Genomic DNA, 15,020 nt, shown 5'->3' with positions numbered 1-15,020 from the left:
TGGTAGAAGCAAACGTGTCAGCATCTCGGTTGCTGTGCTTCCGTGTTCAATGATTACAGGCTATAACTGAAGATGGGTTTGTGTTTATACATCCAACGGTAGCAGCAGTGATTGAGGTGTGGGCACAGATTCATATCTGTCAGCTCTGCTGTGACTTCTGCCAGGGGAGAGGTAGACATCTGTGGTATGATAAGGCATTAAATTGTGCTTAAGTGCATTTTCAGTTCAGTTATGCTACTCTTTGCTTAGTGTGCTTGGGTCAAGGCCTGAAAAAGAGGTTTATAGCATAACTATTTTTTAACCTACCTGCTATATCCAGCTTTCCACAGTGTTGTCCACTCTCTCGACATCTAGAAAGAGAAAAATTTTGCTTGAAAGGAGTTTGGGGTATAGGGGTTGTGTTTGGTTTTCCCTTTTCACTCATTTACAGAAAACTAGCATGTCCTTTGAGCTAGGAAGACATGGATGTTCATATATACATTACCTTACCATTCATGACTTCCATCTTAGTAGATAATTGGAGCTTCCTAATATCTGGCATTTCTGGAGACAACGGCAATCCATCTGGTGCTGGAGAGACCTCCGGCAGCCATATTTTGCCACCTTCATTAGGCTTCCAAATCCATACTCAGATCCCTTACGAAGTGGCTTCATTTTCAGAAATGCAGAGCATACCCTTTCTGCTTCTTCATCAAGAGATGCAGATGATAAAACCTTTGAATGTGTCTCATTTGTGTGGCTAAATCTGTTTTCAATGGATTTAAATACTTGCATTTTAATGCATTTTTACAAGCGGTTCTGCTTTTCACTGCAGCTCCTGCGTTTGGACTGGCAACTCTGAATTAAAGTTCATGGCTCCTCATCTATTCAGTTTGTACCGTTTCCATCACTTATGCATTTGTTGTTTAGCAGCTGCTCTAACATTTAGAGTGTTATCTGAGGACTGGTGACATTATAGGATTTTGTTCCTCTCAGTGATTTGTATATCATTTAAGTCATTCTTTGGAATGAAAATTATGAAAAATACAGTAAGAATATTAATCAGATTTTCAGAGCAAAACCAGACTTCAGCTCTTTCCAACATTAGCTTTCTCAAATTTTGCTTCCATTTTTCTATAAAACACAGTTTATAGATCTTTATAATTAAAAGGGGGGGGTTGGGGGAATGAAGATAAGCTGCAACTGAGTGCTTGTTGTCTGAATGACTTCACAAGCAGTTAATAATTTCATACTCTCAGGTCTGTTTTGATGTGCTTCTGATTAGTTATTGCATTTTTGCCCTCAGATTTTGAGCTTAAAATGTGAAAGTTCAGCTGAACCTAAAGGATTGTGTAATTGTAGAAAATAAGATTAACGATGAGCTTTAGGCTGATAAAAGGATTAATTTTAATATAAGGCTGTACTGACGATATAATAAATGACTGTGGATAAATGAGTAAGAATCTGAAAGTGTGCTCTATGGCTGGATGTAAAATTGTAATAACTGTTTTATTTTTCTGCATTACTTGTTGGCTGGCTTTTCACACAGTTGACTTTCCAGGTCAAAATATTAGGGAAGTAAATGTGTCCTCAGTATGTAAATTTCCCAAAGTACTTTACCACTGTGCCTAATTTGAAACTGCCTCATGAAAGAAATAAGCCATTTCTCTCCATACGAGTACCACCCTCGTTCCTTCCCCTCAACCCCATGATTACAGGCTGTGCAGCTTTTACTTTCTTCTCCTCTCCTTGGTCTGCAGTTACACGTTGTTTTACCAGCCTAAGAAGTTAGTGATACACGGTAGCAGGCAAACCCAGCTGAAGCTTGTTTGCAGTTTTCTCCCATTACTAAGTTCAGGAAAAGGGATATTGACAATCATTATCGCTAGCAATGGGTGAATCCAAGAATGAGGAATATAAGGATCAAATTCTTTCCAGGTCACAAGGTAGTGAAGTAACTCTAGTGTTGCCTGTGAAACTACAGTCCCAGATTTGCCTCCTTTTTTTTTTTTTTGTTTAAAAATTTGTTATTGAGGATCTCCTTTTACAACAAGAATATAGCCCTCATTGTCTTTCTAAAAGCCTACATGAAGGAACACCTATGCTGCGGAATAGAACTGAAGGTAATTTACGTGTGATAACAGATTTGCAGCCATTACAAAGCAGCAGTCTCTAAAATTGATGAGTTGACAGCCTTTTCATGCCTTTTTGTCTGTTGGATTATCTTCTAACATTCTTACTCTCAGTTAATAAATACTTGGATAGCCATGATTTCCAGTAATTACAGAAAAAAAAACCCAACACATTTTAAGTTAATAATAACTATTTCAGCAATTTAAAAGATTTTTGTCAGGAATTATTGGGCCTACATGAAAAAATTTAAGCTTCTCAGTAGGAGTATGTGAAGCTAATTGCAAACAATTGAGTTATTACAGCAGAGCAAATCACCCCTTATCCATCTGACTTAATCCGCCTTCTTTTGCACTTGCATTTACATTTGAAATGAATAAAGCCACATGGACAGATTGTTAGCATGGCCCAGCTGAGAGGTAACTCACTAAGCCATGGCAACTCACTTGTTTCCAATCGGCTGATCACACCCCCCAAAATGGAATTTTGAACAGTCCCCTTTTCTCCACTTCTGAAGTACTGAGTGATCAGGTAAGCAAAATCGCAGCTCAGAGGAAGCTATATGTCTTTCTCTGGTCTTTTCAAATTGCAACTAGTATGTTCTTAACTTTAAAGTTTAGTTTCCTCCCTTTATAATTAAATGGATAAATATAGGTTGCAAAGCTGATGTTTACACACTAATTTTAAATGCTGATTTAAATACTGAAAAGATTAATTTTGATTCACGTACAAGTAACACATCATTTACCTTGAACGATATTTATATTTCACCATCTACTTGTCAAGTTGGTGCTCAGATTTGCAGGTCATATCTTTCCTACTGCAGTTGAGGCCTTCATTACGTGGCAATATAGTGCCTGCTTAACTGAAACCACTTTTGAGTCAGTTTTGGTAAATCCATTCAGTCATTTATAAGTGGACAATTCCTTCAGCCTTACGGCCTTGATTATTTATGGTCCTGTGTGTTCTGTTTTCATCAGCTCAGTAATCTTACACTTGCTTTAGTGCAGGCTTTGCAGCAGTCTAAATGGCAACACTCAGGGCAAAAATAACTGAATCCATAGTCATTTGACAGATGTTTCTGGGCTTATCAAATTTCAGCAGGTTCAGGTGGTGATGTCCCCAAATTCTGATCCCCCCCAGCTTCTGGAGGTTCCTACCCCGCCATAGAGCTGCTAGAACAGGAGGCATTTTTCTGCTGTGCCAGATTGCAATATGGCATACGAAACCATAGATAAAGGGGGATTTGCAGTAAGTCTCCTGACTGAACTGGAGCAAATAAACCCTGGACACCTATCTCCTAAACAATAACTTATCTGCAAAACAGGAATTTTCAGTAGAAGGATGGGACACTCTCTTAGTAATGGTAGTGCATAAACAACTTTAATCAGCTTCATTTATTAGATGGACCACCTCCCCCTGGTTCTTTTAAGCCAATATAATGATTTTGAGGACCTGGACTATTATGTATCAATTTTTAGGACTGGCAGTTAAGTATCTTTGCCTCCTAATTAGTGGCAAGTCCCTAACAATTGCATGACTGACAAAAATGCTTACATGTGACACTTAGAATTAGTGGTGTACACAAATGCAGAAAAGTACATAATTGCATGAATGTGGTAAAAATCATGAAAGTAAAATTTGTTACCTAAAAATCCCCTAAGTTGTTGGAAAAATGTTCGCTATGTTCTTGCATGTAGCTGAATATGTGATCCTTCAGAGCACATTGTGCAGCTTGTCCATTTCGTGAGATGTTTCATAGACCATGTGTAGAGTGAAAGGGAAGGATGAGTGAGAGGAAGAATTTTCTGTTTAGGCCATGTGTTTTTAGAGGCATAATTTCTGAATAGTTCTTGAACAAGCAGGCAAGTGCCAGAAGAGACATCTGTAACCAAAAGTCAGATCCATTTAACTGAAACACATTACATTTTAAGTGTACTTCATTCATAGTTTGAAAACTGAGCATAAATTCCACTAGTCAGTTCTTTGACTGGTTTTGAGATGTTCTCCAATATTAAGGACATAGAAGCACTGAGAATGGGGTTTTTTTGCCATTTTAGAGTTCGAGTTCCCATAGTGACTATAGTTTGGTACCCATTTCTGCCTTAGCGGTCTGGGAAGGACGGCATGGATGCAGTCCCCTGGTCCTGAATTGCAGCTCACTAAGGGTTTTAAAACTGTCAGACTGAAAACCTGCTGCCTGGCATCACAGGAAGCGTTACAGTTATAGCATTACTGTTGTCCCGCTGCCTGAAAGCTTTACTAATGAACCAGAATGCCATTATACAAAGGCCTGAAAAGAGGCAGTCCAAAATGCCTTCTCCTCCAAGGGCCTCATAGTCTGACCATGCAAGTGTTAAATGGGTGTGGAGATTCAAGTAAGGTGCTGTGTTAGCAGCCTGCTGTTCATGGGGTAGAGAAGTGGGCTCCTCTAGTAGTAGCACTGGGATCACACCTGGGATGCTTGGAGGACTGGTACAAATTGTGCTGTCAGGAGGCTGACTTGCTGCTGTGGATTTACTGTGGCTTTACTACCTTTCATTTCTCTATAAGCAGTGTGGAAAGATACCCATAAGTTGTTGATGTATTCAGTTAAAAAAAATATTTTTCAAATCTTGACAAATTTGTCCTGTTTTGTATCACATAACTATTCATTTGCTAGGTACATTTGAGTAGGGTAGTTAATTGTAGCGCAGGTCCATAAATGGATTAGGTTTGAAAGCATCCAAATTAACTACTATGCCTCTTTCTATATTTTTTTAAATCTCTGTCAGACTAAAGAAGCTTTTTCTTCCTTAGACATTTCAAGTTTCATTCTGAAGATGAGTTAATTCCAAATATCATGCTTTAATATGAATTATTACACTATTAGGAATTGTCATGCATATGAAATAAATGTTTATCACTCTAAATGGCTCCGGGTGCCAATATGAATGTAAGCATTTGATAAGCAGTACTTAAGAATAAAAACCTCACTTCCTCGATGCAGCCAGGCCATTCTGCTTGCTGAGGTGGAGCTGAAGGTGCTCCTACTAACTCTGTGCCTTTCAGATATTCAGCTAAGCTACTCAAGATTAAGTGATTTAATTTTTTGTAACAACTTCCTTCACAAAAGTTTGCTTAGTTTGACATAAAATATAGATTTCAAACACAGAGTTACACAAATGGCTGGCAGAGAAAAAGTAAGAGGAAAGTGGTGGCTTTCTTCACTCCAAAATTTGACGGTTGCATGAAGAGGTGATGAAAGTAGGGACTTCCCTTATCTAAATAAAATTAATGGTGTTGAATATGGGAAGGATTTGAGTACCGACCTGGCCAAGTCTGATGACCTGCCCAGCAGGCCCGGAACTCCTCCAGAGAAAATGGTTCCAAACCCAGCCATTTAAATTTCCCTTTACACCAATGGAAGTTTTTTCAATTCTTTTGTTTAAAATACACAAAATTGAAACAAAAGGTTGTGCTCAGTCAGTATTTGCAGCCAAAAAAGAAATCCATTCACTTCAGAAGAAACCTGATGCTTTTGCGTAAGGTAAAATTATTTTCCTCCCTCTCTCCATCAAAATATTTTTTAAAACCTGTTGCAAACACAGCCTACCTGCCGTTACTTTACAGCACTACAGGATTGCATCTGCGCTCAGCAATAGGCTCTGAATCAAACTACTTCATCAATGTCAATTGAAGCTAAAATACCACCCATAAACTAGGATACAGATATGCCTTTGCATGATTAAAATGCAATGAGGATCTTAGAAATATTTATGGGCTTTATTTTTTAAGTATAGCTGTGAAATTTACAATGTAGAAGATGTTTTGCCTAATGACTTGGACTTAATGGGGTTTGCATGTTCTTTCACGTCAGGCTTTTGAAATAGTATTGTAATAGAAAAATGACAGAGAAGTAAAGTATATCTAATGGTATTTGGTTAAAGAACCTGGCTTTTTAAATTGTGGAAATAAGTAGAAACATGATCAGGGACTTAGTTTCTTTTGTTTGTTTTAGTTTGAAAATGCTTTTCTAAATGGATAAGACTTTGCATTTCTGTAATGAAAATAAATGAATCATTTATTTTTAAAAGACATAAATAAATAAGTAAAATTAAAATAAATAAAATCAGTTAGTGATTTTCCTGCATGTGTTTTTGAACCACTGCAAGAAAAATGTTATCTATCTTTTGATTTCTGGAGAGGGAAAGGGTGTATTAGTCCTTCAGGAAACTTATGGTTTAAAGTGTAAACAAGGTCCCCTATAAACGGGAACTGTTTTTCTCTGAGTTTTATAGCCCTGTTACATTCATTTTGGCCTATGATTTGGTTACACATGAGGGCTATCCTTAACTACATATTGCTGTGACAAACTCAAAGCTTGGGAGATGGCTGAGAAACTCAGGTTCTTGTATCTTACAGCCCTAGCTTGTCCCAGGATATATACTACACCATTCAATTTATGAATCAGCAACATTCTTTTCTATTTGTGTCTTAATATCTGAAAAAATAAATAAATGTTTTGGGCCAGACAAACTGAAATTTAGCACAATGGAACAAAAAGCAAAAATTTATAAGTATTTTTTAATCAATAGACTGTTTAGTGATTCCGAAATAATATTCGAAAGAATATTTGAGAACTAATACAATATATTAAAGGCAAGTAATAAAAGATAGCTGTTGGGCTGAAAATATCTAAATGGACTGTTACTGTTGATTTAGCTGCCTTGTCTCTCACACTAACTGATGAGAAAGAAAAACACAGATGAGAACAAAAGAAGTGCATTCAACATAGACATATACATCAAAGAAGTAAGAGTCTGTTAGGAGAAATCCCTCCATAATATAAACATGTAATATAAATGGGAATATAACTCTCTGTCTGAATTCTGTTTATTATTAAAAATTGTAGTTTGAATGTCGATAAAGTATTAGCCTAGTTTCCCAAGGAAGTATCAGATTATCATGCTGTTTGGTTAATTAAAATCAAACTTAAACTTGGAATAAAAGTCTCAGAGAGTGTCAAAATTTTCACGAATTTTCCTAAACTGGGTATGCAGAGGCAAAAATAATTAATATGTTCCACGTCCTCCATGAGAAAATGGAAGAATTTTGTTCCATGTTATTTAGCAACAGTCTCCTCCAGTTTGAAATAAGATGTTTTGGAAATAATATTTTAGTTGTCTTTTTTAAAATAATGCATCTAAATAATTCTAAATACATCTTGGTACAAAACATGACAATATTATTTTTTCATTATACACAAATGTTGGGAAATATTTAAAGACACAAGCAAGGTAGCTGGTTAATAGCATAATCAAAATGTTTATTTTCTATCATGTGAAATTATGGTTTTAATTTGTGGTGCCTTTTCTTATATTGCCACAGTATGCTTTGTGATAATTTTTCTTAATTTATCATTTTCACAGATGTGTATTTTTTGATGCATGTGTTTCTGTATTTTGTGTAAAATTCCCAACTAACTGTTGAGCTGTCCCCTGAAATTTAGTCTTTAAAGGTTGTATTGCATCTTGCCAGGCATAGCCAGGCATAAATTTAACATTCTCTGCTAAATCCACTCTAAATTAAAGGACAGAGTATGGAGAATTAGGCCACAAGTTTTAGGACAACTTGCAAAGAGAACTTTGAAAATGTGGTTAAGTTTGAACTATTGCAATGATAATTTGAGGTAAATGGCCTCAAATAATTATTGTTCTGAGTCCACAAGTGTACGCTAAGAAGTAATGTAAACCCATCATACAAGCACTTGAAGTTTTCCTCTGTGGGTATCTGGAGACTCCTCCTAGGAGAGCTCAATCCAGCTCTTCCTTCAGTCCACATGGAGCACAGGAGGAGAGGTTTGGCAGCCACTGTCTCGGTTCCTCTCAGCTGCCCTGCTGAAGCAGAATGCTTCACTGCTTTTCTAGTTCCTTCTTACCACTGTTTTGCTGAGATGAGACCTCAGTGTTTCATGTGGAATTATTATTCCACTATGTCGTTGCTTTATTATTGTATCCATGACTCTAGCTGGTTGAATTGCTTTGGAAAGGGCCGTATTCCTGAAATGCCACTTGAGTAAATTGTTCAAGTGTTGGACAGGGCGAGAAAAGGAGTATAATCCAAGCAGAGATAGCAGTTGCCATATTCCTAGTCCCTGACAAATCCTTTGAATCAGACTATGTCTTCATGCTAGCAGCCCTAAATATCTTTTTTCAGTCCCCTCCTTTACTTGCTTCCAGATCTGAGACCATTTGGAGCAAGATCGCCATTCTGCTTGCACTGAAGTTTTGTAGCGGCAGATCACATCAATGTTTTCACCAAGCATGATGTGGCAGATGCAGTAGTTGGTAGAGCAGTGCCGCACTCCCTGTTTGTGAGAGTAGCCAGCAGGCTCTGCCAGAACTTCATGGAGTCATCCATTGTTAGGATATTCCTCTGAATTTTCTCAAAGAGAGATTATTCGCTGCTGTAAATATTTTCTGGGGAGCCTGCATGTACTTTTTGTTTCCCCTGCCATTCTAAGCCTTTCGTGGGTATTATCCAGTGGTTGAATAGACAGGCATGACAGCAGAAAGCTTTCTTTTAAGCTACACACCAAGCAAGAAGAAAGGAAAAACTAACAAATGGTCTCTACAGATACTCTTAAGGAACATCTTTCTTTTCTGGCTCATGTAACAACATATGAGTATACTCTCTGTTAGGGTGTATGAAGGGACTACACATCCTGAAGAACACTGATTATAGGTAGCCTGTCTTTCTAGAAATGACTGAGCTGATGTGTTAATCTCAGACTCGTGTTAGCAAAGCAGCATTCACTACACTGCCACTAAATTAAATTCTTCCCCTATTGCCTATTTTTATTTCACAAAGGGTTTGTTGCATATTTGCTTTTTGTGGCCCTCACCTGTCTATGCCATATCCAATAAAGACCTCTCATTTCTAACAGCTTTTATTTTTGATTGAAAAATATCAATACAAAAATCAATAGCAAATGAGGAACTGAAACTTTTAGACCCTTGTGACTGTATCAAAATGAACATTGTAGCAGCTACTGTACTGACTGAATTATTCCCGCTTATGTGCTGCTAGAAAAGAGCTGTGTTTCAAGATGTTTGAAAGTGATACAGCGCTTCTCCCAGACTGTCATTGAACTTTTCCAAGACATTTGCCTTTGCAACAGAAAATACTTTGATTTGGAAAACTGAAATATATGGCAAATAAATGGATTAGAAGCTGGCTCACTGACAAATTGAAAAATGGGCTGTTAATGGACAGATATAAATGACTGGGTTGTGTCTAGCAGGGACTGCCTGGAATCAGTTCTTGGGTCAATAGCACTTAACATTTTTATCAACAGTCTAGACAGTGATATAAGACATCTTCAATAAAGCTGGACCATGACAGAGATGATTGAGGTAGTAAATAATATGCTGGATAATTGCAGAAGCTAATAAAATGTATTTTAATATTGCCAAACACCTGCCTCTTGTGTGGGATAGGAAACTATATGTAGTTGTAAAGCCGTGATTTAGAGAAGGACAGGTTATCAAAGATAATTGGGTCTACTTAAGCACTTTGTGCGATGTTGTGGAAGGAAAAAGCACTAATGCAATAATGTATGTATTAAAGTCAGACTCTCAAGTGGAACGGGGTCGTGATTGCCTCTGCATGCTGTATTGACAAGACTGCTTCTAGAGTGCCAAGTGAAATTTCAGTGTCCAGTCTTAAGGAAAATATGGAAATAGGACAAAAGGAAGACATAGGGGTGCAAAGGTCCTGGAGATCAGGTTTTAAATCCTATGTAGCTTTAAGAAGTTCAGCTTAGTTTATCATTACGCATGGGTTACTTGGGCATGAAAAATTTGTTTGTAGGTACGGGACAAGGAACACTTTCAGTATCATTAATAAAGGCACAGCAAAATTCAGTGACTGGAAAATTAAATTAAGGGGAAAATGCAGCCTTGAATTAACTTGCAATTTGTTAGCTCTGAGAATTACTAAATAGTGGAACAGCTGATGCGGGGAGGTGATAGACTCATCAGTGCTAGACATCTTTAAAAAAAAGAAAAAAAGAGGGAAAGACAGAGTGCTCTTGCTAAAAGATGTGCTGTAATCCAGTTGCTGGAGGGAACTGCACATTGGAGGTGAATAGCCAGTTGGGATAGCAAGCAGGGTGGTTCTGGCTGTTGCTGGGATCTGTTAATTTTATTTTTTCCTTCTTACAGTTCATGCGCTGTGAGGAGAACAATCGTACATGTTCTGTCCTCAGTCTAAAATATACATGATTTAAACAGTTGCCTAGGGGAGTCGTGAAGAAATTACTTCCCCTGCTGTACACAGGAACAGATAGTTTGCTTGTTCTTTGCTGTCTTCTGATCCAGAAACCATTCAAGGTTGAAACTCAGATCCCAGAAAGGCTGATCCAGTTCTCTGTGCTCTAAAGGAATCCTCTTTCACAGATGGTCCCCAAGTATGACTCGTGTTCACTGTTGTAGTGATCACCAGGTTTTAAGGTGGGAAGGGACTCTGCACAGCCTTGAGGAGTGAACGGGAGTAGTCCAGCTGAAATCTTTGGGCTAAGAGCTCTTTCTTGCCTGAAGCACCACAAAACCATGAAACCAGGAAGTTTGTCACAAGTCCACCTGGCCTCAGAACATGAGAGCCTTGAACATAGTGCTGGGTTCTCCAGTGCCTTGCTGTGTTAGTGGGGCAGCGGTTTATGGGGAATAATTTTTTCCCAACTCTAGTAGATGGAAAAATTAGTAAAGCTTTCAAAGAAGCATTTTTTAGATCTGAAATAGCAACACAGCCTTTAAACCAAAAATAGGTTGAAAGCAATTGCTCTCAAACTAATTGGATATGCTAATAAGTTAGACCGTCTGAGAGAAGAGGTAGAGGACTGAGGAAAGTATGAGGTAAAAAGGCTATTATCACCATGGGAAAGAGAGGAGCAGGTAATCTGTTGCTTGTCGGAACACGGTGGTATCAGCTGGTGTAGGGGTTACAGAAGAAGGAGGTTGTACTATGTGATAAAACCTTTATTTCTATTGTGTCCGCATTTTTTAATTTTTAGTGGAATTACAAACTTTGGTAGGGTCCTTTTGAGAAGGTACCCTCTGCTGAGTACCTCTAAGAGGTCAGAGGTAGAGAGGTAATTTAAAAATAGTCCCACTGATGTCTGTTCTTTTTGTCTTTAATAATCTGATGGTGTGAATTCATTCTGATATTTAATGGTGGTTTAATTTCATCCATAGAGTTTACAAAGCACTTGCATCAGATGAAGCGTATTGTGCTCTGGGAGATGAATGGGCAGGACCTACAGATCTGATGATACTTGTCAGAAGGCATACATTGTGGGGCTTGAGAATATTGACAATTCTGCATTTGTTTCTTAGGTTGTTCTGCTCCTTTTGGTGCATATCAGTCAACAGGGAATTTGCTTCTGATGATAGGTTTTGCAATGCTGGAGCTATGGGTAACACGCATCTCAGGGAGCCAGCTTCCGTAACAGAAAAAGCTTTTTGTCCAGTGTCTCCTTGTAATACATAAGCAATATACAAAATGGACAGTGGTTCACTCATTCATATGCCACTAGATTTTACCAAGGAATTATTTGCTGTTTTGTGTTTTGGACTTGCAGTTTATCAGGATTCCTCTTAAAAGATTTAACATATTTAGCTACACCTTATCTGGGGCTATTAATTTATACAGGATGCACTTTAGCATGGTACTTGTAGTGTTCAGCTTACTGTTTTTATGGATATAATAGATCTAATTTGTACTGGTATGTTATTGCTTTTAGCAGTGTGATACTGTGCTTGCCTAGAAGCAGAAAAAAACACTTTCAGTTTGGGATTGAAATTAAAAATGTATTGATGATCACTGCTGTTGGAAATGCTGGAAAAATATCAGAGGCTTTTTCATTGGTTAGGTTTAAGTCTGTTTTGAGGGTTGGTGGGGTTTTTTTGAAATCATAATTAATGATTATGTTCATTACAACTGTTTTCTTTCAGGAATATCAGCCTTGTAACACCAATGCCTGTCCAGAGTTAAAAAAGACAACTCCTTGGACGCCTTGGACCCCAGTCAATATTTCAGACAATGGTGGCCACTATGAACAACGTTTCCGCTACACCTGCAAAGCACGTTTGCCTGACCCAAATTTGCTAGAGGTGGGAAGGCAAAGGATTGAAATGCGTTATTGTTCCAGCGATGGCACCAGTGGGTGCTCGACAGATGGTAAGCAAAACTAGAGTGTCTGCATAATGCCTCCTGCTAGCGAGGTGTCTGCAGTTCCATTTTCAGCACAGACTGGAAGTTTTTGTTTGCTGGTGTTTTGCATATGCTGGTTTTGGCTGGGGCAGAGGTAATTTCCTTCATAGTAGCTAGAATGGGGCTGTGTTTTGGATTTGTGTTGGAAACAGTGTTGATAACACAGGGATGTTTTAGTTACTGCTGAGCAGGGCTCACACGGAGCCAAGGCCCTTTCTGCTCCTCACCCCACCCCACCAGCGAGCAGGCTGGGGGGGCACAAGGAGCTGGGAGGGGGCACAGCCGGGACAGCTGACCCCAACTGACCCAAGGGATATCCCACACCATGTGACATCATGGTCAGCATTTAAGGCTGGGGGAAGAAGAAGGAAGGGGGGACATTCAGAGTGATGGCGTTTGTCTTCCCAAGTAACAGTTACGTGTGATGGAGCCCTGCTTTCCTGGGGATGGCTGAGCACCTGCCTGCCCATGGGAAGGAGTGAATGAATTCCTTGTTTTGCTTTCCTTGCGTGCGCAGCTTTTGCTTTCCCTGTTAAACTGCCTTTATCTCAACCAACGGGTTTTCTCACTTTTACCCTTCCAATTCTCTCCCCCGTCCCACCAGGGGGGCGTGAGCGAGCGGCTGCATGTTTCTTAGTTGCCAGCAGGGGTTAAACCACAACACATAACAGAACTGATAATGAAAAGGAGGACATATTGAACACAACAAGGAATCTAACTTGTGTTTCTTCTGGACGTAGCTTCATCATTCGCACTAATCTAGTGTCTTTTATCACCAATTATGAGATTTGCCAGGTTACTTTAATATTCTTTACAATAATCTGCAAGCCATGACATGGCAGCCCAGTTCTTGGAGGATTTTTTCACCTCCTTATACTCTGTTGGATTTTTACTGGGGGAGAGTTTGTGCTCCATTACTGTATTTAATAAATATTTAGCTAGAATGTGTAGTATTGATGAGAGAACTTTTTGCTCAGTAATTCTAAACTAACAACTCCAAGATTCATGCAGGTGTTCAACTAAATAAGGAGTTTATGAACTGGATAATTTCTATTATAAAAGCTTATGATATGCTATTGCTAGCCATTTAAAGTTCTGCTTATTTCTGAGATGGAAAACTGAACTCTTTCAAAATCTTTTCAACTTTAGATGACTTTAAATAGGAATTATTTTATTTCAGAATTTTATTCTTTCCCTATCAGTAATATATACTTTTGAATAAATGTTATGTGAAAGTATAGAAAAATAAAACCTAGAACTTCTGACAATCACTGTAATTTTATTAATACATTTCCTTAATTATACAGTTTTAGTTATATATCTGTGTTTCTTTTTAAGTATTATATTTTAGTTATATAATCTAAGGAAATACTGATTTTTTAATTATTATATTTTATTATTTACAGACCTGCCTTCCACTAACATAGCCTTTTGTATTTTCACAACACCCAGGTTAGGTGAAAAACTGTATAACTGAAGGCACTTAGCTTATCTAAGGCCACAAAGAGAGAATGGTTTCTGAGTCCTTGGGCTTTTGAATTCTCAATATTTTTTTCAGACAGACCAACTATTGTGAAAATCAGTGTTAAGCATTTCCTGCCTGTATTGGGTTTATGCGGCAAGGTTTGGTAGTGCAGGCAGCTGCAGGGGTGGCTTCTGTGAGAGGATGCTAGAAGCTTCCCCCATGCCCTTCATCCTGTGTAAAATCTTCACTGATTCATGTGATATCTGTTCCTCTTTGGAGGGGGCAGGATGTTAGTAAATTTTTAAACAAATACATAGTAGCGAACTGCGTGAAATAATAAAACAAAACCTGTAGTACTCCAGATAAGACTTAGTTTTGTACTATACATTCCTATTTCAGGTGATCTGCAGTCTGGATTAGGTCTGGATACCAAGGCAGATTTTGGCATGGAGCAACTCTTCTAAAAAGTGTTTCTGCTATTCTCCTCTTTTCATCCAAATTAAGTTTCAAATTAGAATTTAACAAAGATTTTCCTCTGCTAGGATTGCTGTATGACCTACCTTTCTTGTCCTAAGTAAGACTTTTGGGTGTTGCTGCTGCTTTTTGCTGTCTTCCACCACTTTGACGTTTATGACACCTTTTTAAAATTTCCTGAGAGTATATGAGAAAGAGAGTATCTTTCCCACCAGATAGTACAGAACTAGGAGAGTTATCACAACAACTAGAAGTAGATCTACAGAAGAATCTAGGTATATTCTTGTATGACAGCTGAGATGTCAGCACTTAAGAACGGAGCATATGAAAGCCAACGCACTACTTAGAGAGCAGGTTAGTAGGACAAACCAGTGCAGGAGCGGGTTTGTTTTAGATCACATTGCTGCAAGAAAATTAAGCGTGGAGACACCTTTCTCAGCCCTGAAGTCATTATCATAAGTGCTCTTCTGGAGTTGGATGCATAAGCTGACCCTTATAGAATATAGTCAGAAGTAACAGTGTGTACATTTTGTTAAATAAAGAATTCAGGCAGAATTCAAGAGGCAAGGGTGTGGGTTCAGGTGCTTTCTTTGCCTGATTAGCTTGAAGAGGTTTCTTTCACTTCTGAACATCAGATTCCTGAATTTCCTGGTGTTGAAGCTTACTTGTTGCATCTTGCTGAAGCTGCTGCTTTGATTCATTTGAAATAATTAATCGT

General features: G+C 38.3%; 1 protein-coding gene across 6 annotated transcripts in view; it reads left to right on the top strand.

The window, feature by feature from the left end:
- Nucleotides 1-15,020, top strand: part of SEMA5A (semaphorin 5A) — a 354,573-nt gene that overhangs the window by 302,162 nt on the left and 37,391 nt on the right. For all 6 annotated transcript variants that reach the window (XM_064443361.1, XM_064443360.1, XM_064443364.1 and 3 more), the window contains one exon: nucleotides 12,105-12,330. In XM_064443361.1, the coding sequence (XP_064299431.1) occupies nucleotides 12,105-12,330 (226 nt within the window). The remainder of the gene's footprint in view (nucleotides 1-12,104; nucleotides 12,331-15,020) is intronic.

Source organism: Phalacrocorax carbo, chromosome 2 (genome assembly GCF_963921805.1).
Source record: "Phalacrocorax carbo chromosome 2, bPhaCar2.1, whole genome shotgun sequence".
Taxonomy (NCBI): domain Eukaryota; kingdom Metazoa; phylum Chordata; class Aves; order Suliformes; family Phalacrocoracidae; genus Phalacrocorax; species Phalacrocorax carbo.
This window is presented reverse-complemented; position numbering and strand designations above follow the sequence as displayed.